Source organism: Trachypithecus francoisi, unplaced genomic scaffold (assembly GCF_009764315.1).
Source record: "Trachypithecus francoisi isolate TF-2019V2 unplaced genomic scaffold, Tfra_2.0 Lachesis_group13, whole genome shotgun sequence".
Taxonomy (NCBI): domain Eukaryota; kingdom Metazoa; phylum Chordata; class Mammalia; order Primates; family Cercopithecidae; genus Trachypithecus; species Trachypithecus francoisi.
The window spans coordinates 82,593,338-82,615,699 of NW_022681458.1; the positions used below are offsets into that span (position 1 = coordinate 82,593,338).

At 39.0% G+C, this 22,362-nt stretch overlaps 1 protein-coding gene across 8 annotated transcripts in view; it reads left to right on the forward strand.

Moving 5' to 3' along the window:
- Positions 1–22,362, forward strand: part of ITGB6 (integrin subunit beta 6) — an 86,199-nt gene that overhangs the window by 63,179 nt on the left and 658 nt on the right. For 6 of the 8 annotated variants that reach the window (XM_033231334.1, XM_033231328.1, XM_033231331.1 and 3 more), the window contains 5 exons: positions 1,240–1,462; positions 3,956–4,053; positions 9,109–9,228; positions 14,658–14,824; positions 20,568–20,701. In XM_033231334.1, coding sequence (XP_033087225.1) covers positions 1,240–1,462; positions 3,956–4,053; positions 9,109–9,228; positions 14,658–14,824; positions 20,568–20,666 — 707 coding nt within the window. In that variant the 3' untranslated portion in view covers positions 20,667–20,701. The other 2 variants (XM_033231330.1, XR_004441748.1) reach the window with 2 other exon arrangements.

Consider the following 22,362-nt stretch of genomic DNA (forward strand, 5'->3'; position numbering starts at 1 on the left):
ATCATTTTCCTATGGCATCTTAACTAAAAGCAAAAAATAAAAATAAATAAATAAATATGCATAGAGACGCATATTCACATCAAATATCTTTTACATGCTTTCTGGATTACCTCATTTGGTCTGATTACAAATTCTATTTCATGTAATATGTGGATGAAAAGAGTCAAACTATAAAATATTTGAAGAGATTTATTCTGAGCCAAATATGAGTGACCATGGCCTGTGACACAGCCACAGGAGATCCTAAGGACCTGTGCCTGAGGTGGTCAGGGCACAGCTTGGTTTTATGCATTTTAGGGAGACATAAGACATCAATCAATACATGTAAGATGTACATTGGTTCTGTTCAGAAAGGTGGGACAACTCAAAGGGGATGGGCAGGGCTTTCAGGTCATAGTGGTTGGTGATTGGCTGAAAGAGTTTATCTAAAGACCTAGAATCAATAGAAGGGAGTACCTGGGTTAAGATAAGGGGTTGTGGAGAACAGGGTTCGTATTATGCAGATGAAGCGTCCAGGTAGCAGGCTTCAGAGAGAACAGATTGCAAACGTTTCCTAGAAGACTTTAAAAAGGTTCCAGATTCTTAGTTAATTCTCTCTTGGATCAGGAAGAAGATCTGGAAAGAAAAGGGGATTCTTTGTAGAATGTAGATGTTCCCCACAAGAGAACTTGGTCAAGCCATTTCAAAATATGTCAAATAAATATATTTTGGAGTAAAATACTTTGATTACTTTCAGGACCTGCTATCTATTATGTTGGTATCTTATTGCTCCAAAAAGTCTACTTTGTCAGTCTTAAGGTTTCTGTTTTTTTGTTAATGCTGGTCAGTTGTGCCTGAATTCCAAAGGGAGGAGGGTGTAATAAGGCATGTCGGACCACCCACTCTCATCACGGCCTGGATTAGTGTTTCAGGTTTATTTTAGAATGCCGTTGGCTGAGAGGAGGGGTCCATTCAATTGGCTGAGGGGCTTATATTTTTATTTATGGTTTACAACCATAAAGTAAGCAAGTGGATCTTCAGTTAGCAAGACCAGATCTAAGTATGCACAATTAGCAAGACACATTTGATAGAATGTGTTTACACTCATACTGCACCCCTCCAACACACACACTTTTTTTCTCATTTTTATCTTGTCTTTCGATGATGGTGCTTAAAGACAAAGAGAAAAGATGCCCCTCACCCCCTCAAATCTGCAAGTGTTTTTGGGCTGTGAGAAGCATAGAGCATTTTGTTTTACAGACAATGGCGACTGTGACTGTGGTGAGTGTGTATGCAGGAGCGGCTGGACTGGCGAGTACTGCAACTGCACCACCAGCACGGACTCCTGCATCTCTGAAGACGGAGTTCTCTGCAGCGGGCGCGGGGACTGCGTTTGTGGCAAGTGTGTTTGCGCAAACCCGGGAGCCTCAGGACCAACCTGTGAACGATGTCCTACCTGTGGTGACCCCTGTAACTCTAAACGGTAATGTCTCTGCTTTCCTCCTTTCCTTTTGTGGATAGGTTTATAGTTATCAAATTTACAATGGCATTTTGTAAACTCAGACCTCAGATTGTATTTGCTGGTTTGGTCTCCAAACATCCATCAAAACACACACAAACCCACAGGGCCTCTGTGATCTTCAGCCTGGAACATCAGTCTCTAGCTTACCTCTTTCTCAGTCCTGATTATTCAGAATCACGATGTCACATTTCTGCTAGAGAGTAGCACGGGGAAACCGAGCTGATGTCCCACACTGATAACATCAGATCACCTCTCCATTACAATAGCAGCCACACAGAAGGAATGCCCTGGAGGTAGACGGATGACACCCACATGCAGTCAGTAGCTTTTCAGGGGAAACAGACAAGCTTCTTTCTTATCTGGAAGTTTATAGCCTGACCTTACTGATTCATTCCTATCTATAGACTGACAGAGGCAAAGAGGAAGAAAGATGATCTTAGCTTTCAATTCTCTCCTGCTTCTTTACCACCCATGCTCTTTGGCACCTTTCTTTGGTTGCCGTTATACACAGCTATTGTGTATTGTGTTTTCTTTTATACCACATGCACAATAACAACAATAAAACCTCACAATTTCTTAATGAAATTGGGGCCACATTTGTAGGTCAAGTGAAGCGAGCCTCCAAAATGGCTATTATGATATTGCAGTGGATAATGTGTTATGCAGCAAATATGCTTCAGCATTTCAGATTTTCATGAACTCTGATGCCCAAAATGTGACATTTGCATTTCTGACATAAACAGAGTGAGAAAAGCAATTTTTCACTCAGTGGTTACTCACCATTCAGGTGTCAAAACTTCTCTGCCACTGTCACTGGCAAACTAAGACAAGACGCATGCCAGGAGAAGCATGAGGACATGATTAGGATGATTTGAATAGGATCTAATGTAAAATGTCCCTTCAAGATGTTTCTTCTATTACTTTTCTGTTTCATCTTCTCTATAAACATGATTCAATCTTAAATCTGAATTACAAGATAGGAAATTAATAATAAAAGCCATTTGAATTTGGGGAATCAGGTAGAGTGACCTCCTTGGGATTTCTGTTAGTTTTGAGGTGAGTCCATTTTTCCATTTATTCATGCATGTATTCATTTATCAAGTAGATATTAAGTGCCTACTATATGCCAAGAATCGTGTTACGTCATGGGCAATGCAATGATGACTGAAACAGCTAGAGCCCCTGCCTTCACAGGTGCTGGGAGTCTAGTGGAAAAGATAGACATCTTTTAAAGTGATTGCAATGCTATCTAGGCTGACAGTTTTAATAGGGGAAATAGAGAGTGCTATGGAATTCTGCAGCAGGGGATAAGGCTACCAGACTAGCTAGTGCAGCCATCAGTGAGATGCACAAAGATGAAGAGATTTTAAGAGCTTCCACAATCACCAGACCCCTTCAAAGCCACTCCAAATAAATATACGATCTAGATAAATCCAATGTGTTTGCAATGCTAAGGCAACTTCACAGTAAAACCTTCCCCACTGCCTAATAGGTTGCCCTTCCTGTGGAAAAATCCTGAGGCTTCCACTGTGAGGGAACTGATTGGTCTAAGGTTTAGTGAAGGTTTGCCTAAGGAAGTGCAGTTTCAGCTGAGATTTGCTGAGTTATGGGTGCGGGTTGGGTGTTTCAAGCACTTAGCAGAGCATACATTTCCATGGCCAGAGGAGAGAGAGACAGCAGGTGTGTCCACAGTAAGAAAACTTTTGCTGTTTTTGAATTACAACAAGCACAATCTATTTGTAAAGTGATTTTCAGCACAAGATTAATTCAGGGTCTAAATTTTACTTTGCTCTATAGATGTCTTTAGAGTAGCTTAATTCTTGGACGATGTTCTTGGAAATGTACTTTTCTATAAATCGTGATCTTTTATTTAAAAGCCTGTATTAATGAGGATCCAGGCTGTAATCCACAGCTTTTGAGATCCAGGCTCTAATCCACACTTTCATTAAGACTTAGACTTGTTCAAAAGAGTTACAGAAAAGTGAATTGTGAAAATTATCATATAAGACATATACCAAGTCCACTAATCATTCTTGGAATTCTGGTTAAGGTACAGACCATTTCTGTTAAGAAATTCAAAACTTCTCCTAGTCTCTAATTGTATTTTAGGAACATAAGCTCTCTGTAGGAAAAAGTAAAATGGAAACAGCTAAATCCATTTATTTTCTTTGATTGTTTGTTTACTTAACCAATCAGGAACAATCATTACAGGTAAATGAAAATGGTAGCTATTATCAAGACTGGTTCAGAGAACATTGATTACTGAGTGGAACTCAGAATAATTCAGTGTTCACTTGGGCATTACCCAACTATCTTTTTGAAAATAACAAAAGATAATGCATCTATGAGATACCCCTATAGCACAAACTGTAACAACAGCAGTAAAGCAATATTCAAGCTGCAAATCTATTTTCCACCAGCATGAACTGATACACTGTTGGATACTGTCCACAGGAGCTGCATTGAGTGCCACCTGTCAGCAGCTGGCCAAGCCCGAGAAGAATGTGTGGACAAGTGCAAACTAGCTGGTGCGACCATCAGTGAAGAAGAAGGTTCTGCTTGTCTTAAATTGTTTTTTGTTTCCTTAGGAGTTCTTGAGAGGCATAGTTCTTGACCCTCTGTGAATTGAGGGCTATTTAGTAGCTTGACCTTATTTGTACCAGAGCATTAGCTCACTGACATTCATTTTTTAAGAGTAAATGCATCCTATAAGACTAGAAACTTGATGGCTCAGGCCATAAGCATTTCAAAGTTGTGGCTGTTCTATTTGACTTCAGCTCTGTTGCCAAGTTCACCTCTGCTTAACAAATGCAACTGTAGAGAATTCCAGAATGCTATATTTTTCAAACTAGAAAGGGAGAAAAATTGAAGACATGGCTAAATGTTAGCCCCCAAACTTGAATTCACCCTTTGCATCCAATTGCTTTATTTCAAGATAAGATAAAGCCAACTGTAAATCCATGTTCCAGATGGTGGTTCCCAAGTACTGGGTGGTTTCTGGTTAGTGGCCATTTTTCCTCCCCTCCATATACTTTTATTCCCAACCTTCCAGAAATGGGCATTACAATGACCATCCTCAATTCTCTGTTGCCTCACCCCCAAAATACAAGAAGGACCTATTCTCTTGCTTTCATCTGTCATTTTAAATGTAATTACTTAGAATCAGAGTCTAGTGGCAAGGTTTCACCTCAAATATTTAAATAGCTTGTTTTTTAACTGGCAATACTTTTTAAACAATAATTTGTGGAGTTTAAAACAAAGATGATGACTGACTCTTCCAACAGAAACAACCTGGGAGAATTTAATTTTGTATTATCCTGAACTCGCTGCATTATCATGCGGCTCAGGGTAGAATTGCTACTCTGCACACGTTAGAGATGTGACCAAGATGTGGCTCAGGTGAAGTGAAATAATCAAGCTAATAATGTACGACCCCAGGATATGTCTCTTGAATAGATGGAATTAGAATATGGAAATTAATCCATTTCCAGCATGGAATGAGTTAATGAACTTTATATTGTTTTGAAGATTACTTACATTGTCTCAAAATTGAGAGTTCTGACTATGCACAATTGGATTACCCTATATGGAGGGTCATGATATGTGCTCAATTGGATTACCCTATATGGAGGGTCATGATATGTGCTCATAAAACCCCTCACCAATGCTTTTCTTGTGACCAAAGATAAACATGCCAGATAGCAGTAAATTGGACAAGATGGTGTGCGCCTTACACTATTACCAAAGGCGAGATACATGAAAACACTGAGCAGGCAGCCTCTGTGGACTTCCCACATTAGTACCTGGTGCAGAGTCCTAGCATCACCTTCTGGGCTCATTTCACAGCAAGCACTGGGGATAGTTACCAAGTGTTTCTGAGAAATGCGTCAAAATTGCAGAAAATGCTCTGCAAATTGCTAAGCCTCAATTCACTAGCAACATGGGAAATCTAATGTGTTGAGGAAAAAAGGAGTAAACCTTACATACATGTAAATCATACTGGCAAGAACAAGGTACTTACTATATTTAAGTACACGGTTTTTTCCAGTAGATTATCATAAATGCTGAGATTAAAGAGGAAGACTAGGGCTCCAGTGGTATTTAAAATCTTTACTTTAGTCTTTTTGTGTATTTGACTAAATTATTTCAAAATAGGGAGATACAACTATTTCTAACTCAACAATTAAAAATAAAAATTGGATTACTAATACCATTTAAAGCACTAATCTGGATGAATTTGAGAGAAAAAATGTTTTTAATTCAGACTTTGTGTTTAAAAGCCACTTTTCTAATGAGCCTTTTTATAAGCTTTATTTCAAGTTACTCACCCAGCTATGTTACTGATCATACTACCTTGAAATGATCGCATCATATTTGTCTTTCAACAACCTACCCTTCCCCCAACGAGGGGAATTTTATTTTAATAACCCCGGCCAGGTCAAGTAAGCCTCTCTCTAGGCTTCAGTGCAGCTACTTGAAAGAAAATAGGAGTAAAATAAAATTCGCATAACTATATATAATCTGTACGAATTGTCCTCAATTGTGCTGTGGGTGGGCACATCAAAAGAGATGTCATTAACCTTATTCATCCCATTTTACTGAGTCTTTTGTTTGTTTGTTTTTTGGGGACAACGCCACACTCTCTCTCCCTGGCTGGAGCGTAGTGGCAAGATCAAGGCTCACTGCATTCTCAACCTTCCAGGCTCAGCCTCATGAGTACCTGGGACTACAGGCGCATGCCACCATACACAGCATAATTGTTTGTAGTTTTTGCAGAAATGGGGTTTTGCCATGTTGGCCAGGCTGGCCTCGAACTCCTGAGCTCGAGTCATCTTGCCCGCCTCAGGCTCCCGAAGTGCTGGGATTACAGACATGCACCACAGTGCCCAGCTTGAGAGTCATATTTTTATTTACCCTACCATACATGTACTCAGAGAATTGTTTCTCAAAGTATATTCCATGTAACCTTAGATATGAAAGCATTACATGGAAAAAGGCACCGCTGGTAATAGAAATCTTAGAAATAGGAAACTGGGTTTCTTGTTTTCTTGCAGGACTTCTGAGAGTTGTTATGCATTTAAATTAAATGTGCATTGTGAATCATCAGGAATGACAAGGGGAGGAATTGCAATAAAGGATTCCCAAACTTACCTGACCATAGACCCCTTATGTTTTCCTTGGGAAACGTTGTTGTTGTTTGTTTGTTTTTGTTTTTGCTTTTTGAAAACTGCTAATTAATCCTAGAGCTGAGGTCTTAAAACATATGGCCATCTTGACTCAGTGGTGCAGATGCTTTATATTTTTCACACCCTCCCCCGACCTTCCCAGGCCCACCTCCTCACCCCTGTTTTCACATTTCTTCCTTCTCTGAGTATGGTTCCATGGACTGCTTGGCATCTTATTTTCATTCTATTATTCTAGAGCAGCACTGTAGACATTCACAAAGGAAGGGAAAAAAGAGAGGTCCATTTTCTATGAACAACAAAAGAAATTATGCAGCAAATTATGCAAATCTGTCGTTGCACATTTGATAATACTATTTCAATATCCACACACTATGGAACAGGCTACATCTAGAGCCGTAACAGTCATGAAAAGGAATGGTGAAGTAATTAAAGCAAGATGGAAGTTGTGACTCAAAGATCATATTCTGCCATTCCATTAACACTTAAATAACCCTGGCCAGGTCAAGTAAGCCTCTCTCTAGGCTTCAGTGCAGCCATTTGAAAGAAAGATTTTAAAAACATGGTTAATATTACTGAAAGGAGTATGATAAGCAGTTCACATATTTCCTACCTCAGAATAAAATGTTTCATTAAATATGTTCAAGGCAAGGAGAGTGACCCTGCACTTTTCCCACAGAGAGGGGGAAAGAAGCAAGAAAACACTCCAATGAGAAAACGCATAGTCCCCAAGATTTCATGAACCCTAGTTAATTGGAGTGGCAAGTTAACAGGAGGTGTGGTAAAGGCCAAATAAAATGGCCAATGTATGAATTAAATATGCAGTACCATTTGCTATCAAACATATGAAATAACACACATCTCACCAAATCTCTTAATCAGAATCTCCTTTTTTTCAAAAAAGGAGATTAAATACTTATTAAACAACTCACTAAGTGTATAAGCTCCTGTACAACCAACCTCTCAAATCAGAGTACCCAAGGGTGGGTACCCAGAATCTATATTTTCAAAACTCCCAGGTGACTTAGATGACCATAATCATTTGGCAGTGTCTAGACTAGGATGATTTGTAATTAGATTGCTTAATATTCCTATGTAATAGATATTACTAATGGGTTCAAAAATAGTTTGTACACTTAAATCTATCATCCAAAATCTTATTTATAATGCTAAATGTCTTGCTGGTTCCTGTTTTCATAGATAATCCAAAGCATACTTCTCACAGACACTGTCGGGTTTTTCATCTCAAACAAAATGTGAAGACAGCAAACAGCAACTTAATATTTCTATCTATGGCTATGGCATTTTTCTACCAAAAACTGACTATTATTTAATTTTTGTTAGAGAACACATTCGATTCTGCTTTATTCATGTTTTTATTGTTAAGCTAATGAGAGAGATTATAAGTCCAGTAGGAGTATGTTCAAGATTATCAAGGACAGCCCCAGTTTTAATGTTCTGATCCATTGTAGCATAACACACTAACTTTGGACCCATGTCCTAAAAGTTTAGAATAAGAGCAAAAGGACTTCTACTTACAGGTTTCTGAAAAACAGTGTTTGTAACCATCATTGAAAAGTCTCCAACTTAAAAGATAGGAGAACAGTTAAACAAATTTGTTTGGTTTTCTTAATCAGGAGAATGCCACATAATTTTGGCATAGGTCCTGGACTACTAAAATTTCTGGTAGATAGTACTGGCATCTCTGGCCATTTTACTTTACTTTTAATTTCTGTCATGACGTTCACTTTCTGCCTCTTGAATGAGCTCAATAAGGAAGAATTCCCACTTGGAAAATATTTGAGGAAAACTGGATTTTTTTTTTTCAAATTAAGAAAGGAGCTCTACTGAATGATAGACAAACTGTCACTGTAGATTCATTTACCTTTATCCTTCTGGTCCCTGAGCTACATAAAGCTTCAGTTTCAGTTTCCTGATATTAATTTATGTTACTGTTACCATAATACATGGCCAGCATCTTGACTATGCCATTGTGAGAAAGGCCCCTTTAAAAGTATCAGTATCAGTTTGAACTGTGCAGAAATGTAATCTGGACATCCTTCATGCTCCCAGCAAAGAAGAACCTATAGCCCCCTCATTACCATAATCAGGGCCATTCTATTCCCAAGGCAGCTGTGGGTACCTGCCTTGAAGTACGTTCAGCCTGTTGCAATCCTGCCCATATCCGTTTGATAGGTGCATTTTGTGGTCAGTCCTGATTGACCACATCTGAAACTGTTCTTCTGGAACGTGAGTAAAAACTAAAACTTCACTTCATGAGAAAAAAAAACCCTATGCCTTTCCTATTCTCATTCTGCAATATTGAAAACTCTAATTTACATATTAAAACTCAATACCACTTTGTTTTAAAAATAATCTCTTTTGGAATCTTTTTAACCTAATGAATGACTCCTTTATTTACAGATTTCTCAAAGGATGGTTCTGTTTCCTGCTCTCTGCAAGGAGAAAATGAATGTCTTATTACATTCCTGATAACTACAGATAATGAGGGGAAAAGCATCATTCACAGCATCAGTGAAAAAGGTGAGTGGTTTCCTTTCCATTGCCCATGGCAAATGACACTACACAGGAGAAGAGAAAACAACCAGAAAATAGCTCTGGGTAGCATGCCAGGAAAGACATTTCCAAATTTTTGATGAAGTTTCTTAAAGTTTCCCAAGGATTGAAAGATGCCAGTTAGAAGATTCAGTATGTTCCAGTGTCTCTTATTAAGACCAGATAAGGGTCGGACACAGTGGCTCACACCTGTAATCCCAGCACTTTGGGAGGCTGCGGTGGGCAGTTCACTTGAGGTCAGGAGTTGGAGACCAACCTGGCCAACATGATGAAACCCTGTCTCTACTAAGATTACAAAAATTAGCTGGACGTGGTGGTCTGCACCTATAATCCCAGCTACTTGGGAGGCTGAGGCAGAAGAACTGCTTGAGCCCGGGAGGTGTAGGTTGCAGTGAGCCAAGATTGCGCCACTGCACAGAGTGAGACTCTGCCTAAAAAAAAAAAAAAAACAGCTAAGATGACTTGGAGTTGCAGCACTCATCATCCTCCTGAAAGCTGACTGATTAATTATAGAAAGGTAAGTGAATTAAATGAAATGTAAGCAAAAGGTCTATCTTTAGGAAATGGTAACAGAGAGGAGTGTGTCCATTTTTTTTAAAAGAGTATGAATCAGGCAAACCTTTGTTCAAATCCTTCTCCATTATTTAATAGCTGAGTGACATTCTGGAAGACACTTGAGTTTCTGAGTCTCTTATTTCCTCATCTGTAAAATGGAACAGGTAATAGTACTTTTTCTAAGTGTTGACTCAAGGATTAAGTGGAATAATGCACATAAAATAGTGGCAACTCATGGTAATGGGTCATCAAATGATAATGCTGAATCAGAAAAGACGTTAAGCAGCAAATGAGGAAGGATGTCATCTAAAAGGATGTCAAGGTGTCCATTGCTCCTGTGGATTTTCATCCACACCAACTCATAGAGTCAGTTTTGGACTTGGGAAAACTTTAAACATTTTGTATTCAGTGAAGGGGAGAGAGAAGTTTATATTTAGTAGAGAAGAAAGTAGGTGAGAAGGTATTCATACTTTGATTGAGAGGGATTCAAATGTTAGTGAATGTTAGTTCTCCCTTGGAGAACTTGTTAAAAATGCCTATATCCTGAGTCAACACCATCTGATGTGTGGCCCAGGGCTCTGCATTTTAACAACTACCCTGGCAAGCCTGATACAAATGGTCCCAAGATCTCCCTGTGAGCGACAGCCCTAACACGGACTGCATTCTCATTTACTCACAGGTAAATACAAGACACTCACAGGTGCCTCATATTTTCTGTCTTTAATCAGTGACGTGTTCCTCCCTAAACCATTCCTGCAGATATGACAGCTACATTAAATCAGACCTCATCAGACCTTGTTTGCAACCTCCTCCTTCCCGCAAAAGCTTGGAGCCTCACTTCTGCCCCAGACAACAGCGACAGGGCCAGGCCATAAGGCAGATAGGTGTGTTTTGTTGTACGTGCTTGCTTATTGATATGCTGAGAAAATATTAGGTCCTGAACTTGAAACCAAAAGTATCAAATTGGCGTTACTTTAGAACATAAAAACCACAGCAATGTTAAGGGAACCAAAAAGCAGGTTCAAGACAATTATATCCCAATCAAGAAAACATGATCAGAAAAATGTCACATTGCAGTTGCTGAGGGCAAGGGAGAGATAGAGGTTGGCACAATCCAAGGAATCTGAAGATGATTGTGAACTTGGCCTTGAAGCTCAGGTATGCTGAGTGCGCCTGGAGACTTGCTCTGGAAAACTCATGTCAATCAACTCCTTTGAAATGCATACATAAAATGAGTCTTATGGCCGTTCATTAGGGAAACATAAGGAGAATCCTGCCGTACAAGCAAGAATTATTTTATAATACCAAAAAAAGCCTGCCTGCTCATTATCTGTCTTATAAAATAAAATTCTCCAGCTACACTCCCAACCCTCTGTGACTGTGGCAGTGGCTTTAGCAAGTTATCTTGAAATCAAAGCCATCCCTTATCGTATTGATTCTATTGAAAAAAACAAGTTTCAAACAACAAAAACAAATTTCCAGAATAAGTCCTGCTTTTAATTCAGAGACTTTTGTATCTAGTTGGTGATTTTTTATTTTATTTTATTTTTTTGGTGAAACATGCCTTGGGCTAAATGCCTCCTCATTACTGAGCTGTTGTCTGTTCTTTTATTCTTCCACACAATACGAGTGGCACTGCAACATGCCACTCCGCAGAGCACGCACAGATGCCCTGATGCTTTTTATTATGGTGTGTTGTTATCCTCATGCTTTTGTAGTAGGGAAAAGTGAAGGGAAAAATTACCTCCCTGAGGCTTAACAAGAGTCAGCTGACAGCTTCCAGGCTCCCTCTTCCTCAACAAATGTTGGCATGGTTGGGTAGGCCTGGCGCTTCCAGGGGCCAACAGAGCAGAACCTGTCCCCGGAAGTCCATAGTCCCTCCTGTCTCCCGTCTCACAGCTTTCAGACTAGAAAATCCCAGGATGGCCTGGTGGAGGCTTCGGTAGAAGAGGCAAACTGAGAAAAGAGAAAGGGGCTGATCCCCAGGGTCCTCTAAGCAAATTGAAAAAAAAAAGAGCTGAGTGAAGGGTCGCCACCAGGGTGCTTGTAGACACAGGTGCTTGTAGACACAGATTTCTTTCATCTTCCTTCTTGCCCCCACCATCTGGAGGGACTTCCAGAGCATAAGAGCCGCAACAGAGTCAAGGAATGATAGGCAGGAAGGCTTCCTGGCTGGAAAGTACCAGCCAGGGTAGATGCTATACCCACAGGTTCCAACTTAGAGGCTCCAGGTCCTTGAGGTGATGAGGATAGAAAAGGGGAAAGAGTGCTGTATTTGCTGTAACAATAGTAATATTAATTATTATAGCAGCTCTCATTTTTTGAGCCCTCACTAATACCATTTGCCAGATGTTCTATATATTTTACATAATTCGCTTAATATTCTTAACAACCATATAAAACAGGTACCACTATTATTTTCATTTTAAAGGTAAGGAAATTGAGGCATAGAGACATTAAATAATTTGCTAAGTCTGACAGTAATTACGTGCCAGGGCTGGTGGAGGAGCTCTGGCAGCCTGGCCTGGAGCCCATGCTCTGAACCACTGTGCTCTACTGCCTCCTACTGGCTATACAATCATCATACATATCTGAATCACAAAAGGATGTTAGATCAGCATCACCCAACAGAACTGGTAGGCAAACCCTATATGTAATTTAAAATTTTCTAATAATTACATTACAAAGTCAAAGAAACAGGTAAAATGAATTTTATTTACCATGTTATCGAAAATATTGTCATTTCAACATGTAATCAATAAAAAAGCTGAGATTTTTTACATTTTTTTCATACCAAGTGTTCAAAATTAGTGTTTATTTCACCCTTACAGCATAAGCTACTTGGGAAAACTCACATTTCAAGCACTCAATAGGCACATTGAGCTACCAGATTGCACAACGCATGTAGCAGAGTTAGATACTCAGGATCTTAGAAGTAGGTGCTGCACCAACCAGGACTCAATAGGCCACATTGCACACAGTGATGGAGGTGACCCTCTTCTTCCATGTAGAAATCCACTTGCAGTCTGAGCATCTCAAGAAACATCTGAGTATGAAAAGTGAAGATCTCTATTGTGTAAGACCTGCTCTGGCACTTGGACCAAAATCTTTAATTGAGAAATGTACAATTTCTGAGACTTTCAGTTCTTAATTATCTCTGTCAGACCGCACCATTTCTTCTTTAGTCCCTTCTGGAGAACTCTCCTAATTCATGTCTAGGTGCAGGATTGTAGCAAGCTTCATCTTGCTTCGAGCAGGAGCATACTATGCGCCCCCCCACCCCCGGCATTTCTTAGCCAAAGATGTAGCCAGTATATATTCTCATGACACAAGCCTGCTGCTTTATTTGCAGGAATGTGCTAACCTATTAGAGGCAGCTATGGTTCATTTGCTATGCGAGAATATAGTCTTTAGATCTTCATACAGTAATAGGTATGTCATTAGCTCCTTTTCTTATTTATGCATAATCTCTTTACATGGTTTCTTGGCCAAAGAACAAAAGTGTGTGAGGCCAGGCATCATGCTGTTAGTGGGTAATTAGTCCTACTCAGATTCACATCGACTCCAGATCCTTACCTTAAAGACAGCATGACTAGTCATATGTGTATAACTCTCCTTATTAAATCTCTAAAAGCAGTAAGACTTAGGATAAGCTAAGCATCATACATTTCCTCCACAGATACCATGGATTTTGCCTCATTTCTTGCAGAGGGATGCAGATATCTAGCGATAATGTTATGTGGGATTTTTTTTCCATGACAGTAAGAGGAGAGCATAATTATAATGTTTCATTAAGAAATGTATCATCTCTTAGGCATATTGCAAGGACTATTAGTCATTCTGCTGTGAATTAGGAAAGGTACTGTATAATGGCAAAATTACATTAATATCATCAATAGAGTCAAAATAATATTTCAGAGAATATTCAAGTTGAAAGGACCCTACAGAACATCTAATTTCCCAAACTTGCTTGAAAATAAGAATCATTTAGAATATTTAGTAATACAAAATCAGTGGCCTTATCCAAGACCCACTGAATCAGAATATTGGGGAAAGGGTCTAGGAAGCCATGTTAGTAAGCAAGAACACTTCAGCTTATTGTTATCAGAAAAGTTAAGGGAACACTGAACTTTGTTTTACAGGTGAAGGGCCTGGGCTCAGAGAGGTCAACGGACTGGATCACATTCACACAGCTACTGTACATCAGATGGGAATTGAATCCACCTCTCCTGAATCTAGTCCAGGAACTTCCCCAAAACCAGACTACTGCATTAGGGTTCAACAAAATAGAACTGAAACCCATCATTGTCTTCTGTCTATAAAGAAAGAAGGAAATAGTAATTTTTTCAAGGGATAGGTTTTATATAAATTTTAATGTAGTCTTCTAGACTCCCCATGATTCAAGAAGGTCCATAAAAAAACTGATCGCATGCAGCACACACACACACACCACACACACACATATACACTCCATTTCTACTTTATCATGGACTCAGAAGAGACCATTTTTAGTGATTAAACTAGTCTTTTTTCTTAATCCTTTAAATATTCCATGTGCATTAATTATCACTTTTTTGGATTCTCTTTTAGAGTCAGCCATCAAGTCTATATACATTTACTTTGAATAACTAAATTCTTCCTTTATCTTTTGTTCTACTTTGAAGGAATGCAGGGCTATCCTTCAACAAGTAACTCATTTTTAAAATTTAAGCAAAGCAAAAATGGTGTCAATATTTATCCTCTGCTGCAGAAAAAGTAGATGGAAAATCCAACAAGAAATGCCTTTCCAATGTCAAAATGTTGATTTTACCACCTTCTTATAATTTTCTTTATTTCTGCAGATTGTCCAAAGCCTCCAAACATTCCCATGATCATGTTGGGGGTTTCCCTGGCTATTCTTCTCATCGGGGTTGTCCTGCTGTGCATCTGGAAGCTGCTGGTGTCATTTCATGATCGTAAAGAAGTTGCCAAATTTGAAGCAGAACGATCAAAAGCCAAGTGGCAAACGGTATGTGGAAACTTAGGGCTACTCCTTGTCTAGGGGAGAAAGAGGCTGGTGGAAGAGACTGAGGGGCTCAGCTTTCTTCTGATCTGAGAGTTCAAGTGTCACATTTTTTCTCTCCCACTCTTGCCATGACCCCAACAGCTTTGATTTCTGTTCTGCTTCGGGGACAAAGGAACCTCTATCCATTATCTGGACCCAGATGACCCTCATTGCATAGATTTGTCTCAGTGCGGTGGGGATTTCCACCACGATGAAGAGTCTCATGAGGCTCCTGAGACAGCTGCTTAGGGACATCAGGGAAGTATATTTTTACCAGTGCTTCCTTACCACTAGGAATTATCCCTCAGGCCCCATTTGATAAAGCATGGGTGCTGTATCTAAACATTTCCATAAATTGGTTATGTTATAATGAATGGAATAATGTTCATAAGTAGTATGATAATTCATGCCAATTTCTATGGAAATACTTGTTACTGATCTAATTGGTTACAAAGCAAAATTGAGATGATTTTTTAAATGCCATGTAGTTATTTTTTCTGAATAACATAAATTTTAAACAGAGACCTGAAGAAAAGCCCAAAAGTATTAACCTTTAAATACATAAACTCAATAGGAATAATTTAAGTGCCTTCTCTTCACAAGAGGCAAGCAGAAGGCAGGACTATAGTTTTCTGTGTTTCTTTTCCACAGGAGAGATAATTACATTTCTAGAGACCCATAGAAACAATTTCATGGTTTTAATTTCATCTCTCTACCTCTAATGGTGTGTCCAGGTATCTAACAGCAATTATCTTACATTACTGATTCTAAACAACAATGATATCACTGGAGAAAATGCAGGCAGACACAATGCTCCTTTGGATTTGTCCACGCAAATAATTTGATGTTAACAATTTTTATAGCAATGCCTTCAATTCCTAAAGCAAATGGAATTTTCCATTTTTGATAAATTTATCTTGATAAGGGATGTTTATGTTGTATGCACTTATTCTAAATTAATCATAATATATGGTACAGGACAATCAACAGTGAAAATTTTTATCTACTTTATCTTCCCATTAAAAATGTGCTAGATACAACAGCCAAATGCAATTTGGATCTTGCTTGGATCATGATTTGAACAGTCCTCCTGTAAAAATACATTTTTAAAACAACTGGAAAAAGGCTAGGCATGGTGACTCACACTTGTAATCTTAGAACTTTGGGAGGCCAAGACAGGAGGATTGGATCCCTTGAGCTCAGGAGTTCGAGTTAGGCAACACGGCAAAACCCCGTCCCTACAAAAAGAAATACAAACATTAGCCAGGCATGGTGGTGCACACCTGTAGTCCCAGCTACTTGGGAGGCTAAGGCAGGAGGATCACTTGAGCCATGAGGTCAAGGCTGCAGTGAGCCACAATCATGCCATTGCATTCCAGCCTGGGCGACAGAGTGATACTCAGTCTCCAAAATAAATAATAAATACATGAAACGACTGAGAAAAGATTAATACATGCTGGGTATTAGAATGATAGCAAGTAAGTATAATTTGATTAGGTATGATAATGGCATGGTGACATTGCTAGAAAATATCCATATTTTTTAGAGATGCATACTGAACGAGTGAAAGGAGATGAAAGCTGGGGTTCGCTTTGAAATAATTCAGCCAAGAGAGTGGGATGGAGGGATAGTTGAAGCAGGTGTGGCAGAATTGTGACAACTGTTGAGTCTGAGTGATAGGTCTTTGGAGGTTTGTTATATAGCTTTCCTCTTTTTGTGAATGTATGTGTTTTCCATAATTAAGCAAAATTCCTCAGGAGAAGATATAATTTACTCATTCCTAACAATGTAAAGGTAAACAGATAGGTTAGCTTGGTGACTTAGAACACAGTACTAATAAGCCCAAAGTTGTAGCCGAGTTCACGTCACCTGACCCCTGGCCACAGGTGTTTATTTTTGACTTTTATCAACTCTCCAACAAATGCCTTGTGATGGTTAGAAGGGCAACCTGGTAAAAGAATGTGATTAAGTTGCCACAAAGGACAATAGCAGCAAGCCCCATGATATAATCCCGGTATTTCCATTTTGAAGAGCTAAACTGAGGCTCAGAGAAGTTAAGGGACTTCCCTAACTTTTGGTGCATAGTTAAGCTGAAGCCTAATTATTCATTGTTCTTCTAAGCACAGCCTTTGGTTGACCCTCCTAGAAGTAATAAGCAGGTGTTCCACAAACACGCACTTGGGCAATTACGTGATGTGTATCTACTAACCAGCACATTTCAATGTTCTCATACAGAGGCATAAATACTGACAAGTGATTAATATCTTTCAAATAACATTTTAATTAACAGTTAATTTCCCCAAAAACATGAATCGTTCTCCCTCAGGATGTAGAACACGACTGAAATTCAAATACTGAATTTTTGCTGTTTCTTCGTCTAACATGCGACCCAAACATGCATTAAACAGAAAAAAAAAGCATAAATGGAAAATATTATTCCCATATTAAATTGAGTTTCTTTGAATAACAAATGTTTGATGTTCCTGACTAGATAATGACTGGATAGTAATTATTCACTTGGATGCAAAAAAGGTTTAACTCAAATAATTCAGTTTAAATTTCAGTAACATCCTACTGAAAAAAATTGTCGCTCACTGTACACTTTTAGAGGTCTTCAATTTAATTGAGTGTTTTCTCTGAAACCTATTTCTTCTTGAAGAAGTGAATTTGACTGGTCTTCGAAACCCAGTGCCCTCCAGGGACGATCGGGACAGTCAGGCCTCCTGGCATAGGACTGCATTGGACTCATAAAGTGACAGGGCTTAAGACAGAAAGATCTCCACTCCTACCTCCTAAAACCTTTCAGAGCAGCTGTAAAGAAAGGTTATCTTTTTATCATGCTTTTAAAAATAACGCCCACCCCCACATATTCTTTATGAAAACACAAATGAAACATATTTAAATTCATCTTTGATTAGACATTTTTTTTCTAGGATGACAAGTCATTAACTTGAGGCAAAAAAAAATGTTCAGCCTGACATTTCTTGCAGTCATGGATTGATTTTGTACTGTGCTAAGCAAATCAGGTCTGCGTTTGGCAGTTGGTCAATCATTAAGGAAGCTATGGGTCATGACAGAGTTTTCCTATTACCACTTTTTCAATCTTGAAAAATGTGCCATTGCATTTGCAAAATCCAAGCCTAAATTAGCACTCCCAGACTCCTGGGGGAATCAGCCTGGTCACCCCAGATGGTTAGGGGAAAACTGACCTTTTCTGAGCAGTGGATTGCACACTCACCTGAAATAGAGCAGGACTCAAGCCTGCATTTCTCCTGGAAAGTCTATGTAGAGAGGTTACAGTCAGAAGAGCACTAGAGGAGGTAGTGTGGACATTTCCACACCTCCTCCTGGAACAAAACCCAACGTGAGTGCATTATCCTGACCTCTGATCTTCAGCTAAGGCCAGAAAATACCCTACCACACACAACAGCAATATGTACTTGCTCTTCATCCACTTTTACGCTTCCACTTTACCCTCTTACTCTGGTGAAGTCTGCTTTACCCATCACTCCCTATGAGCAATGTCTTGGCCCTAAACCAGTTTTGCAAGGGACTCCCAAAATATTGCAGACCTGAATGAATGAAGTTGCTTTAAAATACAGAAGTTGCTTTAAAATACAGAATGAAAATTCTGCCATAAAAATTAAACATTCAACTAAATATCTACTAAATAACATTGTGTTATCTTGTCAGTTGCAACTCAAGTCACACTCAAGTGTGGGATATGGGTGTATTGCAATATGTTTGACATGATATAGGGTGCACCTACAAACAAGTACCTGGTCCTACAGAGCTCTAAGCTGGCCCTGCTCACAACCTGTGTCCTCTTTCAAAGTGTCTTTTCTGTTCACAAAGGTGGGAGCTTCCTGGAGGAACCTCTTACTTTTTTCCATCTTGCTTCTTCAATTGAGTCCCTCATTCTCCTGTAACCAACTAGATTCTAGTCTCTCAAATTTAATAGAATTCCATGCATGATTTTTATTTGCAAATGAGACTCCATCTACATCTAAATTCACATCAGTCTGCTCTTTGCCTTCAAAATCTCAAATTCTTAGGGCAGCAGGACTAGATAAGATCTGGAGGTCCCTCAGAATTAACCAGGCTGCTCTCAGGAATAGAAGCACTATACCAACTTAGCTTTCACCCGTCATCCACCATCAGCCAAGGAACCTCTTTTCTGTTTGGCTTTATTATAGAAATAGCATATCTCTTTAAAGGCACATAGCAAAGGTAACATGCCACTGACCAGAGGTCAGGCCACTAGCTCTGGACAACATAGAAACGGGTGCAGCTGTGATTCCCACTCACAATGAGGTTACTGAGGCCAATGAGTGGGAAAGACCAGGGAGTGTTTCCAATTTTATTCAATTCTTCTAAGAGCTGAAAGAAATGTACTGAGCAAGCAAAGACAATCATGTTATTTTTCAAATCCACCCCTAGAAATTGTTACCAGCTATAATTCATGGAATGAGGTGATCAAAGCATAAGATTTTAACTTAGAAGGTCAGAGGCAGTACCTGGATTCCATACATACTCAGTAATGGGCTTAGAAATGTTAAGTGCACCAAAGCCCTGGGGGAAAATGTCTTAATAATCCTCTGTAAAATCTAAAAGAAAAGGAATTTCCAAATGTGAAGAAAAGCTATACATAGGAACTAATGAGAAGAGGCAGCATTTATGGAGCATTTGCTATGTGCTACACACAGTGCTAAAATACTTTACCTGGATAAGGTAGGCACAGATATGGACACCAAGGCTCAGAGTGGCTTCAGTACGGTCATGTGGTGGAGCTGGCTTTGGACCCATACTGTCTGCTGCCATAGCCTGTGTGGTTAACCTTGGAAAATGGGAGAGAAGAAACCGTACCTTACCCAGATACCTTCCTCCTGCCTGGAACAACTAAAGAGGCTTGATCCTTCTGGTCCTTTTGGCTACAGCACCACTGCTATTGGCACCTGGAGGCACATCTACAGCCCAAGCAGCACAGCTGAGCTACCCAGAAGTCCCACACCCAACCTCCCCACTGTCCCCAAGGCAAAGTCATTTTTCCTGGCCTGCCTTTGGATTGCCACTCTTTCATGACCCCGGGGTCCTCCATAACAGTCTCTTGTGGTTGTCTTACACACTGTTTTACATAGTAAGCAAAAGACAGCTGGTTCTTTGGCTACCCAGAGTTTTGATCTGATCTGATCTCAGCATGTTTATTTGTGCCCTTGTTTGATGCCTCTCATCAGTAACACGTTTGTTAAAGGCAGATACTGTGTCGTTCATTTTTGTATGTTTCTACCAGTTTCGCTTTTCCTGTTTTTTACTTTTTTGGCTTTGATTTCACTTTTGGTTCATCTATCACTGTTCATGCCACTCATTCCATACATACTGAGCACCTGCTCTGGGCCAGGGACACAGTGCTGGGAAAACAGCAGTGAGCACAATAGCTGAGCCTTGTTTTCTATCTGTAAATTTGTGTATTACCAAAAGAGGTAAGATTTTTAGAATATACATATGGGACGTGTTCTGTATATTTAACAAAATGAAAATGTATAAATTGCAAAACACTAAATACATGAAATACCAAATTAATCAAAATCATTCTAATAGTTTCCAAGATTGAGCTTGACTCTGCTCTTCCATTTGCAGTTAATATACTGTATTAATACAGTATAATAACGAAATGTACATACTTTCACTTGAATCTTTTTTTTTTCAGGGAACCAATCCACTCTACAGAGGCTCCACGAGTACTTTTAAAAATGTAACTTACAAGCACAGGGAAAAACAAAAGGTGGACCTTTCCACAGATGGATAGAACTACTTTATGCATGAAAAAAGTCTGTTTCACTGGTATGAAATGTTAATGCACTATTTAATTTTTTTCTCTTTGTTGCTTCAAAATGAGGTTGGTTTAAGATAATAATAGGACATTTGCAGATAAGTTATCCTCTACATGAAGGTGAGAGACTGTTGGCAGGTTCAAAATCATCAAGAAGAGAAATATCCTTAGCAAAGAGGTGACTTTGGGGATCATTTGAGGAATACTAACTCTGTTGCATTAATGCTTCAAAAAATCATCAAAATGATTCATGGGGGCCTGATTTGCATTTGAAAAATGTTTGAAATTAGAAGCTCATTTGTTTCAGGAATGCAGCTACCTGAGTTCTTTGTCTCAGCAAAGTCACAAAGCCCACATGCTCATTGTATATCGATACTTGCCAATTAATTCTAAACCTGTAGGAAATATGCCCTCTCTTAAAGGATAATTTTTTGAAATCTCTGAAAAATGAGATTCTGATTTTACTTCAGCTAAGAGGTTGCAATTCTTCTGAAGATATCCCAAATATAAGGTTGAACATTAAGTGTTAATAATTTTTGTGAATTTATACACACCTAAACGTTAAGTACACAAATATTTTATTTGTTTTACAAATGAGGAATAAGTAATTTATAAATTAAGAAGTCATCTATAAAAATAAAAAGATAACCCTATCATTTAGCTTATTTTTAAATTACCTGAAAAACGATATTCTACACTCAGTTTCCTTTTTGACCCTGGGTTTTCAAACTGTTACTTCCCCCATATTTCTCAATCCATTTCACTCAGTTGCACAGTCTTTTAAACCCTGTAATTGTCACACAAAAGTTTCTTTAAAAAAAAAAATACTTTAAATGGTTAGCTTATTCAAAGAGCACTCCTATAATATAAAAGGAACATGTGTTAAACACAATTTTAAAAAAATTTTTTTTTTTTTTGAGATGGAGTCTCGCTCTGTCCCCCGGCTGGAGTGCAGTGGCGCGATCTCGACTCACTGCAAGCTCCGCCTCCCGGGATCACGCCATTCTCCTGCCTCAGCCTCCTGAGTCGCTGGGACTACAAGCACCCGCCAACGCACCCGGCTAATTTTTTGTATTTTTAGTAGAGACGGGGTTTCACCGTGGTCTCGATCTCCTGACCTTGTGATCCGCCCGCCTCAGCCTCCCAAAGTGCTGGGATTACAGGCGTGAGCCACAAACACAATAAAATTTTAAATGGCTCTAAATCAAGTACATCAAAAGTATACAAGTCTTAAAGGCTTTTTAATACATACTCTTTTCCCATCTATGTAACCCAACTTGCACATTTCAGCTGCATGTGGTGAATATGCATCATACATTTACTTTAAGAGGTAAGATTTTACTTGCAAAATACATGTGCAAATTAGGGATACATCAGTTGATGGAAGAGATGGACTTTAGAATATTATTTCTTATGGTTATTACTCCTTTACAAAGCACTTTCATCTCACTTGATCCTCATAAGGAAACTATGGCTCAGAGTGAGTAGAGCTGGGTTCAGAATCTAGATCTTCTAACTCCAAGCCATCTTCTCTTTCCACTGCAGGAAACTGCCTCTTTTGTCAGTGAAATAATAGAAAGATTGTGTTAGTTAAGCAATAACTGTCATTTGTTTGAAAATGTATTTGAGACTAAGCAAATAGCATTTAAACTACTGGCATACAGATAAGATA